Below are 15598 nucleotides of genomic sequence, written 5' to 3' on the forward strand. Positions count from 1 at the left end.
CTCATCATTCATTCCTGCCTCTTTTTTTGGCTGAGATGTGTCTTTGTTCTTGTGTTTGAAGGTGGGTGTATCAGTTCAGTTCCCACCTCCCCCTTATCCCTCCTTCTCACACTCCACTGCGGTGTTCTCCTTCTGGGCTGTCTATCTGCATGCTCCCATACACACACACATACACTCGTTCCCTCACACTCTCCCCCCCGTCGGTTCCTCCGTCTGTGTCTGCCGACATCAGACGCAGGGACTGATAATATCTGCTCTAAACCCCTCTCCTCCTCCTATTTTTTGTACGCTATTGTTTATTCACTTTGTGCATTAATGCACTAGAATGTCCTTATTTTTTATACAGGATAGCCTCCCTTTCTGCAGTTTGGACTTTGCCTTCTTCTGGGAAGCTAAATTGTAGTTTCTCCTCATTGTCTATCTTTATTGAGCCACCTCACTGATTGTTATCTGTATTCAGTTGGTGTCCGGACACGTCACTCTGCTCGTTGAGAATGAGCTGCACACCACGTTGCATGCACCCTCCTTGCATCACATTGCAGTATATTCTACTGTTTGAATAAGACTTAACTTACTCCTCCACGTCTGGGACAAGGCACAGCCGTTTGGAGTCGGCTCAGAGTTGTTGTACAGTTTGAAAATTAGCATGTGGCTCAGCCATGACTGTGCTGTACCAGTGAAAAAAAAGCCTGGGAGGAACAAGGACAGGCTCTGTGCAGGGAGGAGCTGCTGTGGAAACTGCCCTGTCATTGGTTAGTGATGTGCTCTGTGTGCCTGCAAAAGTCTGTCTGATTGGCTGGAGCCTTGCATTGAGCACAGCAGCTGCAGTTGTGTAGAACTGCCCCCCTCTCTTTTTTGCCCTGTCCCTCCTTTTTCTACTTCTTCCCTTCACATTAATAACTGTCTAGGAATCATCGTTGTCGACCACACGTGCCAGCCTGTGCGATTCCAAGGACGCCGCTTTTCACAGTATATTGCAGCTTCATATCAAGTTAGTCAATTACTTTCTGCTCCTTGGGGAGTTGAAGTGACGTCTCTGTCCTGCCTGCCATATCCCATCCGCCCTCACCCACCTCTCTCTCTCTATCTCTCTCTCTCTCATATCACTTAATCAAGACATAGCTTGCCCTTTCCTGTTCACTGCTGCCTCCTTTGGCTCTTTCCCTGCTACCCTCCTGCCTCGTGGTCCTCATCACCTTCCGCTTAAACAAGCTCTACACAAGGTTGTGGCTTTATATTTGGTTTTGTTAATGCTTTGAATTAATGTTTGCCTTTCTCTTTTTAAGGTCTGCTGCAAGACAACAAGCAAGGGCATGCAAAAGAAACGTCAGTGAGGAGAATGACAACAGAAGACCAGATAACAGCAAAGGAGGTATGAGAAAGAGACTAAAATAAGAGGAGGTAGTAGAACTCCAAAGTGCCTACTGCGAGGGGTTGTCTGCTGCTGTTGAGCTGCTGTCTGACTCTGTTGGATGAGAGCAGGACGGGGCAGTGTGTTTGGCCTTGAATGGAGGCTATATTTTATCCTGACAGCCACAGAGTCATCCATCCCACGTTGCTGAGCTGCAGTCCCCACATACTCTGAGCTGAGCCGCCACCTCGTCTCATCAGTGCAAGGACACCATCCCTATAAGGTTCTCCTTTTTTGTTGTTTTACTGAAATCTTCTTTTTCAGACTCTTCAAACATAACTAGCACTACAGTGACTGCCCCAGCTTTGGCCATGTTGACGTGAATGTAACATATGGTGGGTGCCAGTTTATCCAGGTGAAGGCACAGACGCTCGGCAACATATCCAAGCATGCCAGAGTGATGTCCTCAGAATAGTTTCTCTTTGTTTTGTTTTTTATTCTTCGAGACAGAGCTGGCCTCTGCTCCCATTCAACCCCCTCTATCTCACCCCAGCGAAACTTCAGCTGCCACTTTTCCCAGGAAGAACTAATAAACAACCCCCTTAAAATACGCCAACCAAAAGGACTCGCTGCCTATTTGAGCTGAGGACAGACAGAAAATATTTTTGCTTCTGTTTCCTCTGTGTTTTGCTGGGGATTTTTATTGTTGCCTCACTATTAGTCACCCTTGCTCTCAGACAGTTTTCCACCCATCTGCCCACACGCTGCTCAGTGCTCGTGAGCGAGTCTGATGGCTGTTAGCATGTCCATGGGACGGGACACCAAATGGCTGACCCTGGAAGTGTGTCGTGAGTTTCAGAGAGGCACCTGCTCTCGGTCTGATGCTGAGTGCAAGTTTGCCCACCCCTCCCGGAGCTGCCATGTGGAGAATGGCCGAGTCATCGCCTGCTTTGACTCACTCAAGGTAACAATGCAAATATTAGACACATCAATCTTTGCCTACATTTCATTTGTTTAGACACATGCATAGTGATCTATGTCAAATTAGATTATGCCTTTTGGCTCAGCATTGTATTGAACACAGATACACACAAGCCAGAGTTTCCTGTTGTAGCAGAGGTGGTCTTTGTTTCAGGTGAGGTGGCCCACCTTATGCGGCCACAACCACTTTTAGAAAGCAAAACATTAACCTTCGGGGGAATGTTTCATATTATGCCATAAATTTAATGAGTTTAAATCATTTAGGTTGTTGTCTACTAACTGAATTGTTCAACAGAGAAGATGCGTCATGATGAATTTCCTGGAAATCTTGCAAACTATTTCAGTCAGTCAGTCAGTTGATCCACCCTACGTAGATTTTTTAAAGCTTTTTTTTTATTTTTATTTTATCTTTTTTAGAATTTTTCAAATTTAATCTCTTTTTTTTTTAAACTGAAAATTGCATAAACATTGCGCTTGATTTTGGCATAATGGAGTCTAGAGTCATCAATTTCAACTAAGGGTGGGTGATATGGATCACATCAAATCACAGTATAGGTAACTTTATTTTGTGAATTGAAATTTACAGTATATATATAATGATATAGTACTGTACATTTAAAACTTATAGATAATGCATCTAGATGTGAATGCCATATACAGTGACACCTGTACAAGCCAAGGTACTTATTTTTATTTTAAAAGGTATTTTTGGATAGCATACTGTTGGAAGACAGACAGAAAAGGGAGAGAGAGAGAGACAGACCACTAGGCCCCCGTAATTCCAAGGCAAGGTACTTTGTTACATCGATAAAAAAATTCTGTAAATCCCATATAAAAGTACTCACTGATTTGCAACATTGACTGCAATGATTTAATACAACCAGATATATTACATATATATATGGGGATAATTACCGCTGTATAAGTGGTATTGAAAAGTCTCTGACAAATTTCATCTTATGATATATGTAAGAAATAACACTCAATATGCATTCATTTAGAACTGAAATCAAACACCTGCGTCATAGATGTCTGTTTATCGTGTCTTGTTACTAGAAATTAATCCACACCTACCAGCCATTCACAGTTTTATTGCCGTCGTCATTTTACCCTACCCTAATTTAAACCAGGCAAACTGACATAATTCTCTATAGCTAAACACATGTAGATATGTAGAACATTGTCAGAGCAATATCTTCAAGATATTTATTGTTTCCATTTGGCCTGGAGTAATTTCTCGTAAAGCCACTTTGCCGACAGCCTGTCCATCCATCAGTGATGTGGGCTTGTCGGTCGTGCTACAACATCACTGCAGCTGCTCCCCTGACTCTCGTCTTCCCTCCTCCACCACAGAACCACAACACTAGCTCTACTCATACACAGTCTGAGAAGTGACGACGCTTTACTGTACTGAAGAGCAGCGACTTTTCAATGGCCACTTGCGTTAAAATCGAGAATAGACTGTTGCTGTGTTGGCGTGTGGATACATGTGTGTTTGTGAAAGGTTTTGCTCGACCAGCTTTCATGCAGGGAAAAACTGAGACCCAGACAAGGGGCTTTCTGTCTGAGTGCAGCTGCTGTCTCCTCGTTTATTGAGTTAGAATTTATTATTCAGCCATTTTTCTGTGTTGTCCTCCAGAGCAGGGAGGGAGAGGGAGAGAAGCGAGAGAAACAGAGAGGGGGGGCCTAGCAACAGCACAGGAGTGTGTACCCATTGGATAGTTTGATCTTCCTGAGTGGCACGGCTGTTTTTAGCACAGGGCAACAGCCTGGCTCTGTACTGGTTGCATTGATGGAAGAAAGAGGCGAGCTTCTTTGTACCAAAGACAGTGAACAAGCATTAAAGGCCACGTTTGGTTGTTTGAAGCCCCGGGGTCATGTTGTTGGTTTGAGAAAGAACTGAAGTTGTTGACAGTTGAAGGTCAAAGCAGCTTTCTTTATCAGGAGCTGCAGCAGGGCTTTAGTACCTGAACAGTATGTCAACAACCACCTCTGTACAACAGTGTTTCTATCCTCATTGTTGTTCAGGATTATACTCAGATGACAGCCGTTGTTTTTGGTCGACTGACTAGAAAAAACAAAGAAGCACCTCGCTCTGTCCCCAACAGAGCCGCTCCACAGCATCACTCCTTCCTCCTGCTCTCCGCCCACCCCTCCCTTCTTTGTTAATTTTATGGATTTATCTGCTAATGGCCTCCCTCCTCACCATCCCCCCCATATCTGGCATCTTTAGCCTGGTCCGAGCCGACCGCTGTCATTCCCTGTTGCTCCTCCATTAGCTGTGTCTGGTTGGTCTGAACCTGCTGCAGGGGAGGGGGTGGGGGAGCTCACCGCCTAGTTCTTTTTACCTTGTTAACTGGAGTGCTGCTGTCATCTCCAGTGATTACATACAGTAGATTCAACAGCAGTGTCACCTCTGGATGACATCATGGTAGGGCCGCAACTAACAATTATTTTCATTATCAATAAATTTGCTGAATACTTCAATCAATCAATTCATTCTTTGGTCTATAACACAACAGAAAATGTTCAGCACAAGTTCTCAGAGCCAACGAAGACTTCTTATAAAATGCCTCTTTTGTCGAAACACAAATTCTGAACCCCAAGATACTCACTTTCATCATATAAGACAAGACTGGAAGAACCAGCACATGTTAGCAGCTCTGTGAGGCTGTCCTTCAATGCAGCGTGTTAGCATGCTAACATTTGCTAATTAGAATTAAACACAAAGTACTGAGGCTGATTAGAGTAGCATTAGTTTTGCAGGTTTTTGATCATAAACCAAACTATCAAACAGACTGATTTTGATCTGAGGATGGTGCAAGATAAAGGTGAAGGGATCTTCCCCTGGGGACCATGAGCGTCTGTACAATATTTCATCTTAATCCATCCAACAACTGCTAAGATATTTCAGTCTGAACCCTATCCCTAGAGCCATGCTTTTAGCATGGCTAAAAATGACTCAAACAATAAATCAATTATCAAAATTGTTTCCAATAAATGTTCTGTAAATCAAGTAATTGCTTAATCCACGTATTGTTTCAGCTGTACATCTTTGTCACATATGAGAAAGAGCTTAAACTTGAGAATGGTTAAAAACATCAAGTTTGTTTCATATTATAATGGTATATTATGCAAATGTACAAACGTGTGTAACAGTTGATCCTATTTGTTGATGTCCCATCTCTCTCTTCTCTCTGAATGCATCGATAGCACACTACTGTACTTACAGGGACTTTCTCTGTGTTGCGTAGTGTGTTACCATGGCTACCAAAAGGAGATTCCTGACCTGATACTCTCCTCAACACAACTTTTCACTGGCCTCTGTCTCTACACCAGATTTATTAGCTTCTATAAAGGTTTTGTTCAGTGCTCATGCTGCTAGAACACAAAATTCAGACAGTAGTATGGTCCACGTTTTGTTTTGTTTTTTGGAGCACACAATGCATAAAGTACATCATTAATAGGTACTTTTCTTTCCCTCTGAGTTTGAGCTTGCTTGTGGGCTTATGGGACTCACTCCTCATTACAGACTCATCCCTAAACACACAGCTCGCTGATGCAAAGCTTGCTCGCCTCTACAGTGTAGGCGAGGGTGTTTGTGTAAGCCTGTGTACCATCCTGACCATCGTTCAGGCTGCTGTATGTCTGCCTGTATGCTTTTTGTCGTGTGTGTGTATCCCTTGTGGATGCTGGTATAGGAGACACTGCGGTTTCTCCCTGTCCTATGTAGTCCTCCTGCTGCCAAACCCCTTTTTATGTGTCCCCATCTCAGCGTGACATCGTCCATCATCGTCAGAGTCTCTGCACCATGACGTCAGTTTGTCTTCACAGATTTGTATTTTCCGTTGCTTCAGTGCTCATGATCACCTAATGAGAGCTGGTTTGTGTGGGTGGGTTTTGATGACAGAGCATGTGGCTGACATTAGTGTGGGTAGTTTAGCAGGTTAACAGCTCATCTGCAGGGGCAGACAGCTGCTGTCGCCCCAGGTGTTTAATGGAGACTGCAGTTTTACCTCTGAGTATGTGTTGACCTGCAGTGTTCCTGCAGCACCATCTTCACCTTCCCCGCAGACTCTGGCAGGGAGGAAGGACACAGCTTCAATGACATTCTAGGGGCAAAATGAATTGCTTTTAGATAAATGGCTCAAAATCTGATTTAGGGTTTGTCAAGAAGCCAAAAATCCAAAAATGACAAGTAAAAATGAGCATAAAGAATTACTCGTGCTCAAATGGTTTGTGGCAGAGGTTGCATTACCAGGATAAACCTCAGCTGACTAAAATACAGAATTATAGCAACCTAGGTTATTTAAATGCTTGTTTTGGATTCATAGTGTTCACTTTAGATGCAACCTATTGCATTGGTCACAGGATACAGATTTTTTTAGGCTTGTCAAAGTTGTTACAACTGCAATTCTACATTGATCATCTTCCATCCAGTTGTCAGTTAAATCTACAACCCCAAAATACTGCGCATCTGTACGACCTCTGGAAATGTTTTATACAACCATTTATTTTTGTTTCATTCACATTTATTACAAAGGGCATCTACCTTGCTGAAAAACACAAGTACACAGCTGTATATATACAAGCTGTCTGCCGTCATTGTTTAAGCCTGCATGTGTTGAATGAAGCTTTGCATACAGGACAAATAAAAAAGCGTTGACTATGAACATAAGCCCAACGTCAGAATACTGGCTGCTTAGAGAAACATGAGCTGCATTCATCAATGAATAGTCATGAATAGTTTTCTATTTATTAGATTAGCGTGTTTAACAAAGTCATGTTAAAACACATGTTTTTAATAATTAATGGTAGTGGGATACATTTTTCCAATAGAAAAGTAAAACACTTAAACCTCATGTCAGCAAACTGTTCTGACCTCCTGGATGTGAGGAGTAATAAAGATCAATAATTACAGACTAGTTTTCCAAAACTGAAATGTATAATATATAAAGTTCAGTGGTGGAGTACTCAAATACTGTATTTAAGTACAGATTTAGTACTTTATACTTTTTACTCCACTAGCAAGTTACTTTAAATTTTAAGATTTTATATACAAAGTATATCATGAGCTTCAAAATTTGTATATGTATATATACATAACAGTATGTCAAATGAACTCCACCTTGATTAGTTACAACCTAACAATCTTATATAATATATAATTGTGTAACACTCACAGGGACCATTTTCTGTACCCGATAATGACCAGGTAGAGATACAGAACGTACAAGGTGGTGAGAGTCGAGCATATGTTTTCACTCCCCAGTTTTTTCTCTTGTCAGCCACGTTTATTTGACTTCAGCTTAGTGTCTGTGGAAAAATACAAAGCTGGCTCAAATATTCAACAAGCATTTCACATTGCTTGAAGAAATGAATTGTTAACTGAAATGAAAAGTATAGTTTGAGTGTAGCTCAAGGGCCAAGTCATTTGCTTGTAGAAACAAGAAACAAGATTATTGTTGATTCCAACATTGCATACTTTTAATGATGAACTTTTTTAGAAAGCGGTTGCGCTTTTCTCATGAATTATACAATCCGCAGTCTACTGGGACTTCATTAGTACTTTATTTCACCAGAATTTACCTTACACAGTTCTGCTCTGTAAAAATGTATGATTCTTGATGTTTAGTTGAACAAATTGTGCTTGATTACATAGTTGAGTTAAACCAAACTTAGATCAGTGGCTGCAATAAGGTGAGCGTTTTATCTTTGGTGTTGGAGAGTTACAGGTCTTTAGCGCCTCAATCACATTATTAAAAGTCACTGCAAAGTGCCACCCTGTCTGCCTGCTCTCATCTTTCCTGCCTCCTCTCTCCTCCTCAGGGGCGCTGCACACGTGAGAACTGTAAATACCTGCACCCACCTCCACACCTAAAAACCCAGCTGGAGATTAATGGGAGGAACAACCTGATCCAGCAGAAGGCCACGGCAGCCATGTTGGCTCAACAAATGCAGTTTATGCTGCCCGGAACACAGTTGCAGCCCATAGTGAGCAACTACAATTACAACTTTTTGTAATGAATGCAGTGTGTTAATTAATTAATTAATTAATCAAAATGAACAATTAATGTCCATTTACAGTGAGAATTATATACAAAAATTCCTTGCCAATATAACCTAACTGGGGTTTTTCCCACTTGAGAAGCATATTCCGAATGTGCTGTATACATGTCCAAAGAATGGTCCTAAAACCCGAATAATATCAGCTTATCCCACATGTCTTAATCGGAAAATGCTATATTCAAAATAAGCTCTTATGCTGTTTACATGACTTATTATATTTCTTAATATGACTTAAACACGAGACTGTAAAGAGAAGAGTTGACCCTGACATGATTTGAACACACAACCTTCTGATTTGGAGTCAGACATCAAACATCATTATGTATTTTGAAACTTTTGTCAAAAGACAAAAAAACTGATAAATGTTTATAGATTGTATATATAGGTGTAAAAGTTCATTTTCCAGCCATAATTTTGAGGTTCAGTGTGAAATATTTAGGAGGATCTATTGACAGAAATGCAATATAATATCATAACCATGTTTTCAGTGGTGTATAAAGACTTTACATAATCAACCGGTATGTTTTAATACCTTAGAATGAGCCATCTACATTCACTGCGGGTCCCCTTACATGGAAGTCACCATCTTGTGCCGCCATGTTTCTACAGTAGACCAAAGAACAAACTGCTCTAAAGAGCGTGTTTCGTCACTATGTTGAATACTTATGAAGAAGAAGAAGAATTAGTAGTAGTAGTAGTAGTCATCTGGTTTGTTAGAAGTAGGAAGAGGAGGGAACTTTGGACAAATGAAGGACCACACATATTATTCAGCACAAGAGCCGACAGAGCGTGTCGGCCACTGTAGCTTCTCCTAGCAAAGGGAGGAGTGAGCAGTGAGTGAGTCGTTGGTTGCAATTCGCAGCCCTCATCATTAGATACCACTAAAACTTAAACACTGAACCTTTGTGAAGCTTTCATATATTGTAGATTCATTACAAATAAAGTAAAATATGTCACGTCTATTTTTGTTTTAATCTTGATGACCACAGCGTGTAGCTCATGGAAATCAAAAACCTATATTCAAAATATTAGAATATTAGAATAAAGAAGCTATAATACAGAAATGTTGACCTGTTGAGTGTTGAATGAATATTTAAAAGGTGTAAAGAAAAGTTTTAAATTAATATACATATTCAAAATCAGTTTTTATAAATTTTAGTTTGATATTTGGTTAAGACTCTTATTCACATATAAACAATAATAATAATGCAAAATAGTTTTAATCAGCAACAGTGAAGGTAGCTTTTGAAGGCCCTCTCTGAATCTTAGATTATGTATGTATGTTTATATTGCGTTATTCTCATTGTTGTAAAAACCCATACAGTTCAAGTTATGTCACCACTGAATCCTCTAACAAAGCAAGAGAAAGCTCTGCTTTAACTTGTTTTCTCTCTCCTGTCTCTGCCATAATTTCCCTCTCTCAGACAACATTCCCAGTGACGCCCTCCTTGGCAACGAGTCCCAATATGGCGTTCAGTCCATATCTGAGCCACATGGGCCCAGGCATGGGCCTGATGCCTGAGCTGCTGCCCAGTACTCCCCTGCTGGTCCCTGGGAGTCCCACCGGCTTGGCAGCCATGGGCAACGGCACCTCCGCACAAAAACATGTGCGCACAGACAAGCTGGAGGTATGCGGCCTGTGTGCAGTTGTTGTGTTTCTATTTTTGGGCTAAGTATGTATGATGAAAGGTAAATGTTGATCAGTGCTCCCCCTGGCCCTTCCAGGTTTGTCGAGAATTCCAGCGTGGTAACTGCACACGGGGTGAGAGCGACTGCCGTTACGCTCACCCCCTGGAGGCTGGCATGGTGGACTGCAGCGAGAACTCGGTCATTGTCTGCATGGACTACATTAAAGGCCGCTGCAGCCGAGACAAGTGCAAGTACTTCCATCCCCCGGCTCACCTGCAGGCCAGGATCAAGGCTGCACAGCACCAAGCCAGTCAAAACACAGCGTCCACAGCCTTGGTGAGTCCTTCTCAACACTGTAACAGGAACAAACACTGAGAACTCTTTGTTCTTTTTTCCAAAAATAAACACTGGCCAAGGAGTCATCAACTGCTGGTCTTTGATACAATGAACTCTAGAACAAAAAAACACCGGTGTAAGCAAATACTCACCTTCCAAAACGTTACAAATCAACAATCACCGTATCTGCTTAACACAGCAAGGAAACAGTAGAAGATATTCTTGTTATCTACTTGGATATTGTTTACTGATGCAATGAAGGATCAGGGTATCACACTATCCCTCGGCTTGAAATTTGATCATGTAGTCTGGGGATTATATTTTTCATGAATGTCTGTTACTGTGCAGGTGTCTGAGCCTGTACTCTCGGTGAAGCAAGCTATAAGGGCTAAAGTTAGCATTGTGAGCAGCTGTAACACAATCAGGTCAAAAGCAGTATTGGAAAAAGATATAAAATGAAAGGGATTAGAAACATAATGTATCCAAGGTTTATGCAATTTGGCATTCATTTAGTGTTTGTTGCTGTGACTACTAATGCTGTAATGCTACTGCTAATGCTATTAAATGAATGTATTGTTCCTGTTGCTACCATTCTGTATTGCCACCAATGGTTCCTGTTTTCACTGATTTAATCTTAAGTAATCAGGATAATCAGGCAGGATAATTAAAATTCATTAAATGACAGCTTGGCATGACTAAACTGCGATATGTGTCTGTATTCATGTTATTATTGTATTTCTGTTTTATGAGTAAAATGTTCTCTTGCTTATCTTCTGCTGCAGTTTGATGTTTCAGCACTGGCCCCATTAGTGAATGAAATCATAGCAATCCCGCTTTGCTCTTGGCCTGACCTCTGGGCTTTCACTTCATTTAATCTTACGTACTGCAGTGTCCTCTTGTGGTTGTAAGCAGAAACATCCACGTCAACTGAATGTTGAGTCTAAAGAGCACTTACACAGACGACTGTATTTTTACAATGAGATAAATTACACAGATAATGCCGTTTTTTCTTTCAGTGTTGATATAAGTTTTGTAGCCCGCAGTGTTTAAAGATAACTTTCCTCTGGGTTTCTTCCTGGCCAGGGTCTGCCTCCAGGTGCCATGCAGCCGCTACAAAAGAGGCAGATCTTAGACAAGAGCAACGGAGCTGCTGCCGCTGTCTTTAACCCCAGCATGTTCCACTACCAGCAAGCCCTGGCTAACATGCAGCTCCAGCAAACAGCCTTCATCCCCACTGGTGAGTTTCAACACATATTAGTAACACGGAAACATAGTTCATACAGTGTTACCTTACCGTACATGCAGGAGGTAAACTGGAATCATGAACCCTTGGGGCTTGATTCTGGGCAAACAAATCCAAGAGACGACGAGTAATATTGTGGGATAGAGGGAGTTACAGGTGTAGTGGTAACAGTGTGCATGCTGTGGCTTCTCTACAGTGTAACTGCTCGCCTTTACCCCTTCTATCATACCTTACTTCTCTTCCTTTGTTGCATTGCTTGCATTTGCTTCACTCTTTTCCATAGACAAAGTTGGAGAGTACACGTTACATTAATCAGTCCAAACCAAACACAGGCAGTAAATACATCAGAATGCCATAACGTAGGACAGTTGGTGCAAGTATTGGTGGGTGCATGAGTGCATTTCTTGGCTCTTGGAAATCTTGGAAGTCCTTCTATTTTAAAAGCAAGGTTGTGTGTGTGGTTTGGCTGAAAGTAGCAGTAAGCAATAGAAAGCAGCAGCTAAACAGAGAAAGTGAGACAGAGCAAAGGAGAGCAAACACCAGTTCTACTACTCTTAACCATATTTCAGGTAACATGACATAATTGTAGTTTTCTTCCCACTGTTTTCATGTATTTTGGCATTAAACTGGATGTCTGATTGTTACTTAACATCACAACAGATGTTAAGGGTTTCATTTAGATTAGTATGGATGGGCTAGAAATGTACAAGCATGTTTTGTTGGATGAAATTAGAGCTGAAACAATTAGTCAAGTAATTGATTTGTTCATTGACTGATAATTGGCAACAATTTCTAAAAATACATCATTGTTAACCTAATTTAATATTTGCTGGTCTCTCAGATGTGAATATTTGTTCTGTGTTTTCTTTTTTTTATATACTGATAATTGTAACTTGAATATCCGGGTTTAAAAGTGTTGGTCAGAAATGATATGCTGGGATGTCAAAATCTATGATGAGCATTTTTAAAAAAATCCGACCTAGAAATTCATAGGTTAAACAATGAATCCATTAATTAAAACGCCTTTAAAAATAATCATTAGTTGCAGCCCTACATTAAACTGAAGAAAAAAGAACCCTTATAGGGACAGAAAATAGTGTTGGTAATGCTTCAAGAGACACTTACTGCTATTACCACTGAAAAGATATTTTGCATATCATGCTAACTGTAAAGAAACTGTGGTTAGTGAAATGCTTGAAGTCTGTCAGACATGAATTATTGATATGCCACATGCCTAAATTATATAAGATAGAGGTCTGTAGCCAAAACGCCCACATACTGTACCTGTTCTGTGCTGAAGGGAGTTTCATCTTAATTTCTTGCTGCTTGGATAGATCACATCTACAATATACTGAAACTAATCAGAACGTCTTTTCTGCTCATTGGCTGAAAGCAGTTCGCTTTTGCCCTCTTATCCTTCACTGATCAGTAACTTGTTTTTGCGTGTCTTTGTGTTTTGCACTAACTGTGACAGCCTCAATGTCGCTTGTGTTGCCTTCATTAACTTGAACAATTTTGACTTGCCTTGACCGGCTGTTACCAATTGCACCTTCTTCTTTACCACAACTCCTTCTCTTTGTTTTCTTTTGTCCTCCTCTTGCTGTCCTTCTTATCTGTTCTCATCCATTTCATGTTTTTCACACGTGTCAAAATAATGTGACAGGCACCTTTCTGTGCATGTTGCCCTCAGGAGTCATTGGTACGTCAGCTATATCTGATATATATGTGGAATTGGACAGGAGCCTTTATTGAATGATTGATTGATTAATTGGAGGAAAATTTGTCACTTTCCTGTGATAAGTAAGGTGTCACAGTGAATCGTTCTCCCTATTTTGTCAAAGCAAAGGTGGTGTTTTTTATTATTTGTTTGTAATTGTATTTTTTTAGAGTGAATGTGAGGAGAGACAGATGCGTAATGAAACGAAACAAACCTGCCTTGTCGAACTCAAACTGAGGATGTTTCAGATGCACTGGCAGTGCCTTAACCCTGCCAACAGGGTGAATAGATAATGTTTTGAGAACTATCTCTTATGCACTCAAGGGAGCTCTGACATTGATAATTTGAGTTTTGAGTGAAAATAATCTAAAGCTCAGAATATTAAGTCCAGAACATGGATGATATTAAAACGCAGATGTGGACATTTCTTTCTTGAGAAAAAGAAGCTTTATAAGCAGTCCTTGCTCACAACTGCATTATATGACAATAATGTTACTTTGGTGGGTTACGTCCTTTTAACCAGCATGGATGCACCGATCCGATACTGATCAATTACATATGTACTACACGATGCGACCTGAACATTTGGCTAGGAGAGCAATAGAGGAAGCTTAAAACAAGGGGTCAGCAGTTTGGAGGTATTTCACTCTTGATCAAGCCAGATGTTGCCATACTCATAAAATAATGAATCCCAGTCCTGTCTTAACAGTGAGGAATACAGCTTACTCTCTTATCGGCACTTTGCACTGGTCAATACTCAGGTACTGGTATCGGGACTGAAAAAGTCAGTGTATCCCTGCTAACAAGCTCCAAGTTTCATTTCAGTACATTCGTGCCTTTGGGAGAACAAACCACAGTATATTGTGTCACCTACTGAAGGCCATGTGATAGACATTAACTTTGGAGCTTTTAGCCCATTGTCTTTTTTACTTCATTATGTACTATTTGTTTAACAAGTCATGCTTTGTGTAAACAAGTCACATGTCATTTCAATCCTGTGTAAGCATCCTCGGTGTGGTGTACACGTGTGCATGTGTGTGTACAGGTGTAGCCAACTCAGGTAGCTCAGGGAAGCAGGTTGAGGGACAGCAGTCACTGCTCACTGTAAGCCCTGCTGCCCCCATAAATCTCCCAACAACTAAGCTAAACAGGTCTAAATTGAGCTGTGAACAAATTGTCGTTTGATCACAGAAAAATGGATAACAGGCAATGCAGCTACATTTTGAACAATTTGCTAAATTTACATGTTTATTTAAGTATTCAGTACAATTAGCAGAGTGTGTGTGATCCTTAACAAAATCCAGACCAGTGACCCAGGCTTCTTATTTGTTATAGTCTAAAAGGTGTTAACAATGAGTATACTGACTCTGACATACTGAGTCAGTAGTATATAATATATACTACTAGGATATAAGATCTATCACAATCAGGGATCTAACCCAACATACACACGGTAATCATTAAAGGTTTCCTGAAGGGGGGGGGGGGGGACAAGTTTCTTGCATTCCCTGACTTGTCTTTGTGTTCTCCATCCACACGACATGTATCACTGCTGCATGCTAATATATATATATATATGATAGAAATATACCACATTTGAAAAATAATTTCACTGTCAGGACAAAGCAGAAACGAGAGCAGAAAAAGCTGTTATAAATCACAGTGAAACAGGTTTCAGGAATGTGTTTGTGTGTAATTGCTGTGACTGTAGTCCAGCTTTCAGATTTTTCTTTCATCAGGTCTAGTCGGAACTCCAGTGAGTACCACTGCACTTCCATTATGTTGGAGGAGTCACAAGATTTTTTAAAAATGGTCCAAATCGAAGCAGCAGAGGTTGACATATCGTCACTTTTAATTCATACAGCTCCAAAAACACTAGATCCTACATTTCCCATAATGCAACCAAATGCATCATTTCATTAGACCTCTCCCTACAGAAGAGGGAGGGTCTAATTAATAAATACACATATCGTCCAATGTCCACGCCTTAAGCTTTCTGTTAAAGGCTCTGCACACCCACACAGGTGTTTTCCATAGACAGTATATTACTGGATGAAGCCACCCCGCGGATTTGAATGGAGAACAGTGAAGCCAGTTTTGGACCAATAAAATACTACTAAAGGGTTACTTCCTGTTGGCACCAGCGTCTACTGCGCATGATTGCGCTGCATAACCGTGGTTTAGTGACGTAGAGCAACTGCAGAAATACTGTTATTCTGGTAACTGCATAGCTGACTCGGATCATCACTGACTGATCAGCTCACCTATGAGG

The 15598-nt window shown here is 40.9% G+C and overlaps 1 protein-coding gene across 4 annotated transcripts in view; it reads left to right on the plus strand.

The window, feature by feature from the left end:
• Positions 1–15598, plus strand: part of mbnl3 (muscleblind-like splicing regulator 3) — a 30045-nt gene that overhangs the window by 5285 nt on the left and 9162 nt on the right. Inside the window, exons 2-8 of one of the 4 annotated variants that reach the window (XM_046030223.1) lie at positions 1287–1372; positions 1534–1634; positions 2093–2315; positions 8162–8326; positions 9826–10029; positions 10127–10366; positions 11450–11603. In XM_046030223.1, the coding sequence (XP_045886179.1) occupies positions 2142–2315; positions 8162–8326; positions 9826–10029; positions 10127–10366; positions 11450–11603 (937 nt within the window). In that variant the 5' untranslated portion in view covers positions 1287–1372; positions 1534–1634; positions 2093–2141. Of the gene's footprint in view, positions 1–863; positions 992–1286; positions 2316–8161; positions 8327–9825; positions 10030–10126; positions 10367–11449; positions 11604–15598 lie in introns of those variants that run through there. The other 3 variants (XM_046030221.1, XM_046030222.1, XM_046030220.1) reach the window with 3 other exon arrangements.

Source organism: Micropterus dolomieu, linkage group LG19 (genome assembly GCF_021292245.1).
Source record: "Micropterus dolomieu isolate WLL.071019.BEF.003 ecotype Adirondacks linkage group LG19, ASM2129224v1, whole genome shotgun sequence".
Taxonomy (NCBI): domain Eukaryota; kingdom Metazoa; phylum Chordata; class Actinopteri; order Centrarchiformes; family Centrarchidae; genus Micropterus; species Micropterus dolomieu.